The sequence below is a fragment of the Myotis yumanensis genome, unplaced genomic scaffold (genome assembly GCF_028538775.1).
Source record: "Myotis yumanensis isolate MYYU_CA2020_CCGP unplaced genomic scaffold, mMyoYum1.0.hap1 SCAF_3, whole genome shotgun sequence".
Lineage (NCBI taxonomy): Eukaryota > Metazoa > Chordata > Mammalia > Chiroptera > Vespertilionidae > Myotis > Myotis yumanensis.
In genome coordinates, this window is record NW_027223754.1 from 178,682,878 (window position 1) to 178,697,034 (window position 14,157).

Genomic DNA, 14,157 nt, shown 5'->3' on the forward strand with positions numbered 1-14,157 from the left:
TATAATCAAATTAAAATAATGCCATGTCCTCTTGTTAAAAAAGAAGTCCTCTTGTCACAGTAAAAGCAACTTTACATTTTATATAATATAGTACATCTCCCCTGTGAGTACACAGACTACGTATATAAAGGTCATCAGTATTTCTGAATGCAAAGCAAATATATTAGTGGAGCGCTTGAGTGAAGGTGTTAAACTTCCTCCATGTTATAAACTTGCCACTCCTTACTATGGAGTTTGTGTCATAATATGATGATAAATTCTATTTTTTAAATAACCAGTGTATTTCCTTTTTAAAATTTCTTAAAAGCATTATAGAAATTGTCTTCATATGTATTCTATAGATATCCAAACCAATACGGCAAGTGTTCTAACATCAACTACTAGTATGCAAGATGGCTTTTATTGATTATCTAGACCCATAAGATTTGCAGTAAAACAGCAATACTGCAGTGTTACCTACAGGTTAGCCTATGTTGCTTTAAATGATATGTGTTTCTCCTGAATCGATTAAAGGTGTTACAGTATGAAGCCACAATACACACAGGCAGAATGGACCTTAATACGCATGTAGGCAATGCAGTTAGAAAGGGATGTACGTTTCTTTTATTCCAGTACCTTCGTATAATAAAGTTAACAAAAATAATAAAATATTTTTAAAAACCCAAAAATGCCAGCTGGCACTGCCAACCAATTCCTATAGTAGTCTCAGAAATTCTAATCCTGTAGAATTTCCTCTTGTAGTCATAAGCACCACCGTCTTCAGGAGAATTTCCATGTATTGTTACCTACGCCGAGCAAGCCTGTGATGCAGCTACCTGAGTTCTTTTGGTTGGGGGTGAGTGTGATCTTCATTCATAATTTCCCAGCTTTCATGTAGGTGGGGATAGAGCCACGCTGAGTCAACCCTTCAAACCTTTTATATGTATAATTGAGGAAAACCCAGTCTTTGGATTTATAGTCTGGTTCTGTGGTGTTTGGCACTAGAAAGATAGAAAGATTAACCAAGATCAAAATAACTTCATTAGGGAAAATGTCATCATTTCATAGATTTTTAATAGTGTTAGTTGTGTTGTAGATTGTCTTACCTGGTTGTAAAATATCAGATTCGGGAAAGTCATCAAAATTTGAAGTATCATCAATGCTTTTGATTCCTATAGGGATTGCTGCTGGCCTTTCCCTACAAAAAGGTATTGAGTAACCATGATAAATTTTCTTGAACTCTTAATTTTCCAAAAAATAATTCTACTTGAGAATTCTTCATGCTGTTCTATAGATATTAGAGGAGCCCAGGAAAGTTACACAGAAGCTGTCCTAAAAGATGAAAAGGAGCTGGCTTGGCAGGAACGAGAGCAGGGAGGAGGAGAGCATTTCAGTCAGAATGAATAGCAAATGACAGAGCTGTGAGGTAGGAAGAGTGGGAAAGATCACACAAGATGCAACCTGTAGCGATGAGATAAGAGCCATACTCCACAGTCCTGAAATGCAGTTTAAAATCCTTAATTTTATTCTAAGTGCAAAGGGAAGGAAGAAAATGTCATGATCAGATTTGTTTTTAAACTGTTGCTATATGGAGAACTACTGAAGGTAGTTTGGCCATAAACTGAGTTAAAGCTAATGCTCACAATTAACAACTATAAGCAAATTCTTATCAGTCACATTATTTAACTTCTCCCATAATGTTTTAAAAGGGACTGTATCTTATACATTAATAAAGGAGACAAAATATGGTATATTAACAAGAGGATAAAAATGAAAGATTATAGAGTGAAATGTAAATACATCTTGGTTGTGCTAAAAGCCTTCATCATATAACTCTGGATACAAAATCCAAACAGGTGTACAATATATGATTTTTCCTCTACAACATACATCAGTTAAAACCAGCCATTTAGCTATAGTCACTATAGTCTCACTCATTTATATAATCCGGAAAACATTATAACAGTGTTACTTCTTGTACTTAATCTAGCAAAATCAGACAAATTAATCACCAAATCATTTTTTACTCTGACCTTTCCCATTCAAAGACTATGAACATACCTGATGTGCCCCCAGTCTACACCTTCAAAAAAAGGATGATCTTTTATTTCTTCTACTCCACTATTTCCAATTCTATTTTCAGAATCAATACAAAATCTAGAAAGTAAACAGAGAAATTACCATATGCAAATTACATCTAAAGTACTCTATTTGCATTATTTCAAACATTTCACTTTATTGCTTATTGATGTTATCTCTTTTTTATGGAAAATGTGGAAGAAAATATAAATCATCTGTAATTGCATCATTCAGAGATAACTACTATAAACAGGTTAAAGCCATTTCTGTCTAGTCTTTTACTGTAATTTAAAAAACATTATGTTGATCCAATAGTTACTATTTTAGGACTTTTCCACTTAACATATTGAGAAAATTCCCCAAAATCATTAAAAAATTTTCTATAACTTCATTTTCATTTTTATATGCAAATATAATTTATTTAGCCAGTCCACCACTGTTGAACATTTAGATGTTTTTCAATTTTTCATTACTGACAGTATCAAAATAAACATATTATACCTAAATCTTTACACACATCTGATTATCTGCATAAGCAAAATTCCTAGAAGTAGAATTGCTGGGTCAAAGGTCATATACAGTATAAAGACTTTTCATAATATGCTGCCAATGGCTGTTCCCACAGGTTGTCCCAATTTATATTCCTTCCAGCCATTCACAACAGAATCAAAACACTTCATTTTAATTGTGAAACAGAATGGAATCCTTTGCTTAGATAAGATTTCATATAAAGACGTTTGTGATAGGAACTGCTCCTAACAATTTATTTTTCCTTTCCTCTTTAATGGGATAGGGTCATTGCATATTGCTTTAAAAAAAACACACACACACACAACAGAGGAGAACCAAGATGGCAGCATAAGGTATAAACCTGTATGTGCTGCCCCCCACAACAACATTAAAACTACAACTAAAAGACAAAACAGCCATCATCCAGAACCACGGGAAAGCTGGCCGAGTGGAAGTTCTACAACTAGAAGGAAAGAAAAAAGCGCAGAGACTGGGTAGGAGGTGCAGAGGCGCCAAGAGCAGAGGTACGGAGACGCGTGCAAGGCGGGCTGTAACTGGATGTGCAGTTTTTTTCAATCGGAAGGGGATACAAGCTCCCGAATGCAGTGAATTCGTTTACAGAGAGACTCTGGGGTCCCAGACTCCTACGGGGAGAAATTGGACTGTCTTGCAGCAGGTCGGAAAGCGAGGGTGGCTTTCTCGCAGAGCTGCGCGCAGGGATCATTGTTACTGTGGGGGCACGGGACTCGGGGACTCAGGGACACAGAGACGCGGAGACACGAGGAGTCACGGAGATGGCTGACGACAGTCATTGCTGTTTGCTCCTCCCTGGTGATTCTGAGACCCCACCCCACTCAGTTTACATCCCCACCCAAACTGTGCCCAGCAGGGCAAAGGAGCCCCCTGCCCTTTTGCAGCCTAACCTAACAAACTGCAGCTGGGTCAGAGAGCTCCAAAACTTCCAAACCCCAAACAAAGAGGAGAAATCTGCTGATATCGCTGTAACTCCTGCTGGGTGGACTCACACAGTGGTTGACTTGGAGATCCAGGAGCCAGGGTACCCAGTGGTCAGATACCAGATTTCAGCTCCTCACATCCATAAGGGACACACTCAAGAGGCCGACTCAGTGAGCACCAAAGCCCCACTGAAGCAAGTCCTACCCCATAAGGGTGTCTCCAGCACAGCAGTTCTTCCACTATAGACACAGCGGGTCCTCACAGTCAGCCAAAACGCGGAGACAAAGAAACATGTCACAAATGAAAGAAATGGAGGAAAGCAAACTACTGGACATAGAGTTCAAAACCACAGTTATAAGGTTACTCAAGAATCTTCTACAAACCTCCGAGGAACTTAGTGAGACCTTCAAAAATCTTAATGAGAATGCCAAAAAAATGGAAAAGGACCAGTCAGAAATTAAGCATACACTGACTGAAATTAAGAATATACAGAGATCCAACAGCAGACAAGAGGATCCCAAGAATCAAATCAAAGATTTGAAATACGAGAAAGCAAAAAACACCCATCCTGAAAAGCAAAAAGAAAGAAGAATCCAAAAATATGAAGATAGTGTAAGGAGCCTCAGGGACAATTTCAAATGTACCAACATCTGAATTATGGGGGTGCCAGAAGAAGAGAGACAGCAAGATACTGAAAGCCTATTAGAAGAAATCATGACAGAAAACTTCCCCTACCTGATGAAAGAAATACACTTACAAGTCCGGGATGCGAAGAGAACCCCAAATAAGAGGAATCCAAAGAGGACCACACCAAGACACATCATAATTAAAATGCCAAGGGCTAAAGACAAAGAGAGAATCTTAAAAGCAGCAAGAGAAAGAAACTCAGTTACCTACAAGGGAGTACCCATACGACTGTCAGCTGATTTCTCAACAGAAACCATGCAGGCCAGAAGGGAGTGGCAAGAAATATGCAAAGTGATGAATAGCAAGAACCTACAACCAAGATTACTCTACCCAGCAAAGCTATCATGTAGAATTGAAGGTCAGATAAAGAGCTTCACAGACAAGAAAAAGCTAAATGAGTTCATCACCACCAAACCAGGATTATATGAAATGCTGAAGGATATTCTTTAGGAAGAGTTAGAAGAAGAAAAAGGTAAAGATAAAAATTATGAACAACAAAGTAACAACAAATAAATATCTATCAACAAGTGAATCTAAAAAGTAAGTCAGAATAAACTGGTGAATATAATAGAAGCAGGGGCATAGAAAGGGAGTGGACTGACAATTCTTGGGGGGAAGGGGATGTGAGGGATGCGGGAAGAGATTGGACAAAAATCGTACACCTATGGATGAGGACAGTGGCGGGGGGTAAGGGCATGGGGTGGGGTGGGAACCTGGTGGAGGGGAACTACGGGGGGAAAAAGAGGAATATCTGTAATAATCTGAACAATAAAGATGTATTTAAAAAAAAACACAAAAAAACAAACACACAACAACACCTTTTCTTTACTGATCTCCTTGATTATATATATCAGTGGTAGTCCTTTCCCTCCCACAAAAGTGAAATGGCCAATTTAGTCTTTTGGGTACCTGTGAAGTTTTAAGATACGACAACCTCCTCTAGGAATTTAACCACTAACCTAAGAATTAAATCCTTGGCTTTCTCAGATATAGGCACCTCTGGAGGAAATACCAGAGTTTCTTTCCAGTTCATCACTTTTCTATATGTTTCTTGAGGTGTTTCAGAGCAGAAAGGCGGATATCCTATGTATCAGAGAAAAAAAGTTTTATCAGTTCTTATGATCAAATATGCTAAACCTATTACATAAGTGTCACAAGAACCAAAGGAGCTTCGAGTGCTCTACTTAACAATAAAAAAATGCATGCCACCAGTCATCGATTTATAATTAAATTCCTAATGAAGTCAATAAAATAAAGGATTTAAAGCATCCTTCTCCCCCTTTTTCCTGAAAGACCATGCAGATAGAATTTTGATAAATGGAAGTTCCATTAAATACCCACTTCCTGAAACCAGATCCCTAAGAAACCAGCTCCTCACATTGCTATCTATCACTGTGTATTTAACAATGGGGGGGGGGGGGGGGGCGAGTGTCAGAAATTGGTTTAACAGTTTTGATATGTTAGCCCATGGTATCTGCATATGTTCAATCAGTAGCACTCAAGGAAATTTATATAGTATGTATATAAATAAATGATAAGACATACCTATTAGCATTTCATACATAATCACTCCCAAAGACCACCAGTCACACAATTTGTTGTAACCAGTCTGCATGAATACCTCTGGCGCAATGTAATCTGGCGTCCCAACTGTGGAATATGCCTGCAAAGGAACAGCTTGTCATACCAACATTCTTAATATATTTTTTGAAACATATGAATATGGCTCACTACTGTAAAAAGCAATGTATACAGAAGTTACTTTTTCATTTTTAATACTTGTTTTGCATGTTTATCATGCATAAGGCTTAAGTGATAGGTACTGAGTCAAATAATATGTTATTTAAGACATGATTTTTGCCCCGTAAGAAACGTAATTGAGTTATATATATATTTAGCCCTAAATCCATTTCAAAAAAAAAAAAAAAGGTTGAGCCAGTAGTTCTGGCTCTCCCACTCACAAGTAATGTGTCTTAGGCAGGTTCATCACCTTCTCTGTTCCTCAGCCTCTGCTTACATAAAACTGAAGTAATAATATCTGCCTGTACCATTGATATGAGGATGAAAACAAGAGAAGGAATGTGCTTTGTAAACTACTACAGCCTACTACCCTATCTAATAAAAGACAAAAAGGGTAATTGACTGTACCTTTGCTACGCTTCCCATTGGCTAATCAGGGCGATATGCAAATTAACCGCCAACAAAGATGGCAGCTAATTTGCATACTGCAGGCAGGATGGGACAGCGCCAACCGCCAGCGCACCGCCATCCAGGGCAGGCCGGCCGCTGGGAAGGCACGCCTGTCCCAGAAGCCCCAGCAGCCAGCCGTGCCCTGCCACCGCAAGACCTGAAATCGGCGGGTCCCGCGGTGGCAGGGCACGCCCACCCCAGAAGCCCCCAGCAGCCGGCCATGCCCTGCCACCGCGGACCCGAGATCCTGAGATCGGCGGGTCCCGTGGCAGCAGGGTCGCAGGGGCGCACCTGTTCCCGGGGCCTGTGAGCCCTTCTGCCTCTGGGCCCTGCTGCTTCCAGCTTCCTCTCTCCAGAGTTCACGGCCAAAACCTGGGGCACAGTGGCAAGTGGGGACTGTTAAGGACCTCCATGACTCCAATCCACCCAGAAAGCCACAGCCTCAGGACGGGAGAGCTGGGATGGGGGCATATTCAGCGCATTGATTCATGTCCCACCCCAAGCCCTGGTGCAGACAGGACACCGAGGCCCAGCAGGCAAGACCTGCCCAGGTCACAATGTCAGCCATGGGGCCCAGGTGAGCCAAGCCCCGAGCTCCGGGCTCGTGGGTCAGGCTCGGGCCGAGGAGGCAGGGCCGGTGTCCCAGATCCCGGATGCCAGATCCCCAGGCGGAAGATGTGGGAGGGCCAGACAGACGAGCAAGGTCACTGACTCCCTAGGCAGAGCTGCCTCACTGCGGGCTCCGAGCCCCGAAGCTGGCCAATGAGAAGCCAGGGCAGGAGGGGCAGGCACTTCTGGTTGGGGAAAGGGGCGGGGACTGTGGGCCAAAGTGGCGGTGAGTACCCGCTGGAGGCTGGAGCTTCTGCACCCTAGGAGGGGTCCCTGACCCCTGGGTTTGGGAGACGTGGACATTAGGGGGGACTGGACCCAGGGCCTTGGGTGATAGGGGTGCCTCGGAGTCCCTGGGACGTCTGGCAGTTGGAGTCTGGGGCGCCTATTGGATGATAAGACACTTAACTGTCCAGGGGGGTGCAAAAGGGCTGGGGGGGATCCTCAGTAGGTCTGTTGGTGGCTCTAGGTCCCCCAGGGAGACAAGCCTGGCTGTGACCTTCCCCAGAGCTCCCCCGTCCAGACCATGGACCCCGAGGTGTCTCTGCTGCTGCAGTGCCCCCCGGGTGGGCTGCCCGAGGATCAAGTTCGGGCTGAGCTGAGCCCGGCCTACGACCGTCGACGGGTCCCGCAGCGGCAGGGCACGCCCGCCCCAGAAGCCCCCATCAGCCGGCAGGGTGAATCAAAAACAAAACCCACTTTAAATATAAAGACACATATAGATTAAAAGTAAATGAATTAAGCTGCAGCCTGCTTTGCTCAGTGGATAGAGCATTAGCCCGTGGACTGAAGGGTCCCAGGTTCTAATCCAGTCAAGGGCATATACCTCAGTTGCTGGCTTGATCCCCAGTCCCTATCAAAGCATGTGCAGGAGGCAACCAATCAGTGTGTCTCTCCCTTTCCCTTCAATCTCTCTAAAATTCAATGGAAAAATATCCTTGGGTGAAGATTAACAAAAACAAAGTAAATGGATTAAGTAGCATTAAAGAGATTATAAGAAAAATATATTCCAAATTTTGTTAGTTGTATAATGGTTATGTTTAAATTATTAACACCTAAGAAATTGGGTGAAGGGTACATATAATATGCTGTAGTATTTTATAGTTTTTTTACATGTATGAGATTATTTCAAATTAAAATATTAAAAAATTAAAAATAAAATATTAACTGAAATGTATATGCATTACATGAAAAATCTCCTAATTGCTTCTAGCACAATTTATTAAATTGTGCTAAAATTTACAAGGGTTCAATTAAAAAATATCTTAATTCTAAATGATATAATAGAAAATATATAATAGCGCAGTTATAAGCACTTATCTGAAAATAAAAATTTAAAGAAGTGAATTTAAAGAAGGGATTAGCCAAAGAAAATATATGCACAACCCATGGACACAGACAACAGTATGGTGATGGCCTGAGAGAAGTGGGGGGCAAGAGCTGGGTAGAGGGGGCAAATAGGGACATCCTATATAATAATAATAAAAGGCTAATATGCACATTGACTGAATGGCAGAATGACTGGTTGCTATGATGCGCACTGGCCACTAGGGGGCAGACGCTCAATGCAGGAGCTGCCCCCTGGTGGTCAGTGCATTTCCATATGGGGAGTGCCACTCAGCCAGAAGCTGGCTCATGGCTGGCCAGCGCAGTGGTGGTGGCAGGAGCCTCTCCCACCTCCGTGGCAGCACTAAGAATGTCCAACTAACGGTTTAGATCGAATCCCTTGGGGGCCTAAGCCTTTAGTCGGACATCCCCCGAGGGCTCCCTGACTGCCAGAAGGATGTCTGACTGCAAGCTTAGGCCTGATCTCCGGGGAGTGGGCCTAAGTCGGCAGGTCGACATCCCCCAAGGGGTCCGAGACTATGAATGGGCGCAGGACGGGCTGAGGGAACTCCCCACCCCAGTGCACAAATTTTTGTGCACCGGGCCTCTAGGATATATATAATCATCAGGTATTTTCATTATAAACCTAATTCCAGGCCACTGCTCATCCATTAGGAAGCAATGCAATTTTTCATTCTTAATTCATATAAAGTCTTACCAAAACTATATTTAAAGCGCTAGTTCTCAACTAAGGGTAGTACTCTAGGGACCATTTGAAAATGTGTGACAGCAGATTTTGTCATCTCAGTGACCTCGGGGAGGACATGATTGGCATTTAGTGGGCAGGGGATACAGGTCCTGAAGGATTTCCTGTCCAGAATACATAGAGTCCCCTCTATTTCTCCCTTGGGAAACACTATACAAGTTATGATGATGGCCAGAAGAATAGTAAAACATGCACATAAGTAATCTTCTGTAAATATTCTGTAAATAGGGGGTTATAGAATCCCTACCATATTTCTAAGCAATGTTCATTTTTCCCTTTTAAAGTAGGAGATACTGCAAAACTTTTCTCCATTATAAAATCTGATCTAAAAGTGACACACTTAAAAGTAGAAGAAAGTTTTTCTTGTTAATGCATAGCTCAATAAATTTTTTAAACTTTTAAAAACACTGAAATGTTTTACAAGCCCAGGAAGCTTGCAATTACTTGGGGGTAATGAGAGAATGAGCTCAATAATGCCAAGGTCATTTTATTTGGTTCGAGAGGTATTAGACTATTATCTTTCAGTCTATTTACCTTCTTGAGGAAATTAATTTCATTTTCATCATTTTATTGAATTTAACATATTTACAGAGTGTCCATATGTGCTAGGCATTATACAAGAAGTTAGGAAAACAAAGTCAAAAGGCACATTCTTAACCTGGAGAATGTTCAAAGACCTAGTTTACAGAATAAAGAAAAAGAAGAAAAGGGGCAAAAGATTCTTATATTTGCTAAGTAATAGAGGAGAAATAGTGTAGGGTTAAAAACAGACAGTGTTGCCCAGCCAGTGAGCCTCAGGGGTTGAGCATCAACCCATATACCAAAAGGTTGCTGGTTTGATTCCCAGTCAAGGCACATGCCCAAGGTTTCGAACTCAATTCCCAGTAGGGGGCATGCAGGAGGCAGCCAATCAATGATTCTCATCACTAATATTTCTATCTCTCTGCCTCTCCCTTTTTCTCTCCAAAAATCAATAAAAAATATATTTAAAAATAGTGTTATTTTATTGTACATTAAAGGAGTAATTTATCTGTGGTAAAGTCTGCTTTGTTACTTTATTCATTGTAAGACTGTTAACACCCTAAGTTTCCTGTTTATTTTGTCAATAAAAAAGTTCTTAGAAATACACAACCATCTTACATGTGCTGATTGATATTTGTTTTATCAGGACAGGTATGGAAAATGGAAAAATGGAAATCACCAGGCAGTCACTAAATTACACTTATTACAGTGAGTTTTATATAAAGTGCTAATCACTAGTAAACAGACAATTATTTAATTACAGATATGCTTTATAAGCTACTCAAAAGTTAAATCATAAAGTAAAAATCAGCAGTTCACTTTACAGGCAAGGAAACACTATAGAGAAACTAAGAAAATTGTGTGATCCCAGAACAAGCATTATCATTGCTATAAAGTAAGTACTAATCATTGTGAAAGATACAAAATAAGCAAAAAAAATCAAAGGAGATTTTAGAACCAGGGCACCAAACTGTTCTTAAAAACATGACTAACTCACCAGTTGTCTCCTATTCTTCTTCCATGTTTCTGCTTTCCTCTTTGAGTTCATGTTTTGAAATGCTATTTTCAACAAGACAGAATTGTTATCATGAGAAAACTCTCACCCCAGAACAAATACACACATACACATTTGAAATGCACTGGTTTAAGGAGTAAGGAGAGGGAGAGAGAGACCCTTTAGTTCTCAACAGTACTGAATTAAATCAGCTATATCACTTTAACCGAGAACACATCAAACTTACAGAAGTCACTTGGTGGGTTGTGTGTAAGGTTTCTGTAGAATTCAGTTCTGTGAGCTTTCTTTAATCCCGTGCATAAGCCAAAATCAGATAATTTTACATGACCCTAAAAAAGGAAAAAAAAAACTAGTAAAATCAGTGGATTATATTAACTTTGAAACAAAAGCTTTATTGTAAACTTTTTAAAATTCAACTATTATAAAAATTCTTAGCTTAGAATCCATACAAATGAAATGTAATAGTATAAATGTTTGATGATAATGACTGCATCATTCTATAAAATAATGTAGGTTAGCAATAATATAAATTGCAGTTGTCCATTTCCAATCACAAAATTAGCTCTATTACTCCATAAAATAACTAGCAACCAAATAATTCACCAGTTTATTCACATACCTTGGCATCTAACAAAAGGTTGTCTGGCTTAATATCCCGATGGATAAAACCCAACTGGTGGATCGCATCTATTGCAAGAACAGTTTCTGAAATATAGAACTGTGTTTCCTCTTCTGTCAAGGTATCTTTCTTCATTAGCAATGTCATCATGTCCCCTATAAAGGAAAGTATCATGTATTGAAAGGCCTCAAAAGGGAAATACCTTGTAAATGCTTTCTTTGTATCTACACAATGTATGCCTGATTTTTGAATTTTATGATCCACCCAGTATACCTCCATCTCCAGGGCCAAATAAAGTGTCACTGCATAGGCAAAAGTTTTATGACATTTAATGGGTTTAAGATAGAAAATACATGAAATCAAATCAAAGCAGAGCTAATAATGAAGTAATATCCACCACTCAACATCCAGAATAAGTTGCTGAGAAAAACATACCAAACTGGAAAATGAATCAATAAGCACACCTGGAAATGGGATATACTAGTATTCTTTCAAATTCAAGTTTCAAAAACACTCAGAGCTCTTTGGGCTAGCAAAAATAGGGTATCATTCCACTGAAAGACTTACCTTCAGACATTCTTTTTTTGTTTGTTTGTTAATCCTCATCCGAGGATATTTTTCCATTGATTTTTAGGGAGAGTGGGAGAGGGAAAAACAGAGAGAAACATCGATGTGAGAGAAACACATCGATTGGTTGCCTCCTGCATGTGCCCCAACCAGGGCCCGGGCCGGCGAGAAGCCTGCAACCAAGGTACGTGCCCTTGAGCAGAATCAAACCCAGGACCCTTTGGTCCTCAGGCCGATGCTCTATCCACTGAGCCAAACCAGCTAGGGCCAGACATTATTTTATTTTCAAGGGATTTTTTTCGTTAAAGGGAGGCAAAGAACAAACACTGGTGAACTTACCATTCAAAATTGACAAAGTATATTTTCATGATGCTTCAGATTAAAAAAATAATAATAAAGTAGAAGTATTCTTTGTTCTCCATTCCCATTCTATTCCTCTTTCCCATTTTGCTGAGTAACCATTATCATGCATTTAGTTTGATGTGTATCCTTCTAGCTTCTTTTTAAAATGTGTTCATATACTTAAATATTAATCTATAGACTTACAGTCTTTTGTAGGTTTTTTAAAATTTACACAAATAGTATCAATTGTACATATAATTGCACAGCTTGCTTTATTATGCCACCGTTTCTGAGATATTACTATTGAAAAAGATATAGCTCCTGACTTTTAACTACTGTAAAATATTTCATCTCATAATTATGCCACATTTTATTTGTCCAGCCTTCTATGGCTGGACATTTATCTTGCATTCAGGTTTTCACTATTATGACAATGCTACAATGAGCATCCTTTTACAGGTCTCTTGTACATGGGCATGGGGGAGAATCTCCAGGGAATACAGCTGGTTGTGGAATTGTGGAGTTGTAGGACACCTGCATTTTCCACTTTACTGCTATATATGAATTGCTCTCCCAGTAGGATTACAGATTAATTTACATATATGAGGCCAGTTCCCCACAGCCTCATCTGTCTTAATGTTTTTACTAATCAGATGAGTGTGAAATGGTATCTCATTCTTGTTTTAATTTACATTTTCCTGAATACTGGTGAAGTTGAACATTTTCCTGTATTTTTATAGACAGCCAGAGTTCTTTAGTGCACTATCATTTGCACATTGGGTTGTTTTTCTTGAGTGATTTGTTTTTCTTTCTTCAAAAGAATCTGATTTGTCAAAATTAGCATTATTATGGGAGGAGCTACTGGAAAACCATGACTGACTATATAAACCTCAGAGCTAGGAATACCAAAGTAAACCTAATCAGTAAAATTGTAATTACATATAGTGATTTGCTTGTGTTCAGCCTGTCATTGCTGTTACGTTTGCTTTTACCTCCAGGGAGAAATTCCATGATTAGATAAAGGTTCCTCTTATCTTGAAAACTGTAAAACATCTTCACCACCCAGGCACCATCTGCTTCTACCAAAATATCTCTTTCTGCTCGAATATGAGCCACCTAGATGAATGTATTTTGAAAAAATAATTGTAACATATTACACATTTTCAAGCTTACCTCTTACAATTATCCATCCAGTTCCTAAGAAGTCATGAAGGAAAGCTGGAGTTTTAGAAAAAATTTAAAACATATATGCATGTTCATATTTTCGTTAAACACGGAGAACCTCAGGAAATAGTTTATTTTAGCTTATATCTTTAGGCCTAAAAAGGTCGGATCCACAGGTATATTAGGGAAAGTTGAGGCCTCTAAGGTAGAAAAATGACTAGTCTCAAACCTTCCTGACCAGATTCTCCTCCTACGCAAAGATTCTGGCTTTGTCTTATAAATTTAGAGCCCTAGTCTGACTTTTAAATGTTAAAAGAAGTAAGCGATGCTCTATCAATCGGTTTGACAAAGTCAGGGTCCTTAGCAAACTATTTTTTAACTGTTAGTAGTCAAAGGACTTGACTTGGTTTTTAACCATTTGGTTTGCTTTTTTTAAGCAGAAACGTTTATAATAACTTTATATTCTTTTGTTATAACATACAATCTCTATAACATCTATAAACATAATCTATAGCAAATTAATATAATTTTGTGGAGTTTTGCTACTGATTTTTGTCAGATACACAATTACTAGGGATCCATTTTATAAGCTGGAATATTTTATAAACTGAGTAATTTGTGGAGTTCATGTAATCAATTTTCAGATATTTTTGCATTATTTCTTGAAAGACTACCAATAAGGTTTGATTTTATACTTTTGCTATTTTCATTGTGCACCACTATGAATTCTGGCCCAAAGCACAAGAGAAGAAATATTTTATAAACCTTTTCATGATAATAAAATATGACCTGCTTAAAATATCATATTTCAGATTACTGTATTAT

At 39.3% G+C, this 14,157-nt stretch overlaps 1 protein-coding gene across 6 annotated transcripts in view; it reads right to left on the bottom strand.

The window, feature by feature from the left end:
* Window positions 1-580: 580 nt before the first annotated feature.
* Window positions 581-14,157, bottom strand: part of STK38L (serine/threonine kinase 38 like) — a 77,895-nt gene continuing 64,318 nt past the window's right edge. For all 6 annotated transcript variants that reach the window (XM_070410514.1, XM_070410515.1, XM_070410516.1 and 3 more), the window contains 9 exons: window positions 13,161-13,284; window positions 11,260-11,414; window positions 10,867-10,969; window positions 10,623-10,684; window positions 5,758-5,875; window positions 5,172-5,295; window positions 2,041-2,136; window positions 1,086-1,177; window positions 581-980 (listed from right to left, as the gene is read on the bottom strand). In XM_070410514.1, coding sequence (XP_070266615.1) covers window positions 853-980; window positions 1,086-1,177; window positions 2,041-2,136; window positions 5,172-5,295; window positions 5,758-5,875; window positions 10,623-10,684; window positions 10,867-10,969; window positions 11,260-11,414; window positions 13,161-13,284 — 1,002 coding nt within the window. In that variant the 3' untranslated portion in view covers window positions 581-852. The remainder of the gene's footprint in view (window positions 981-1,085; window positions 1,178-2,040; window positions 2,137-5,171; window positions 5,296-5,757; window positions 5,876-10,622; window positions 10,685-10,866; window positions 10,970-11,259; window positions 11,415-13,160; window positions 13,285-14,157) is intronic.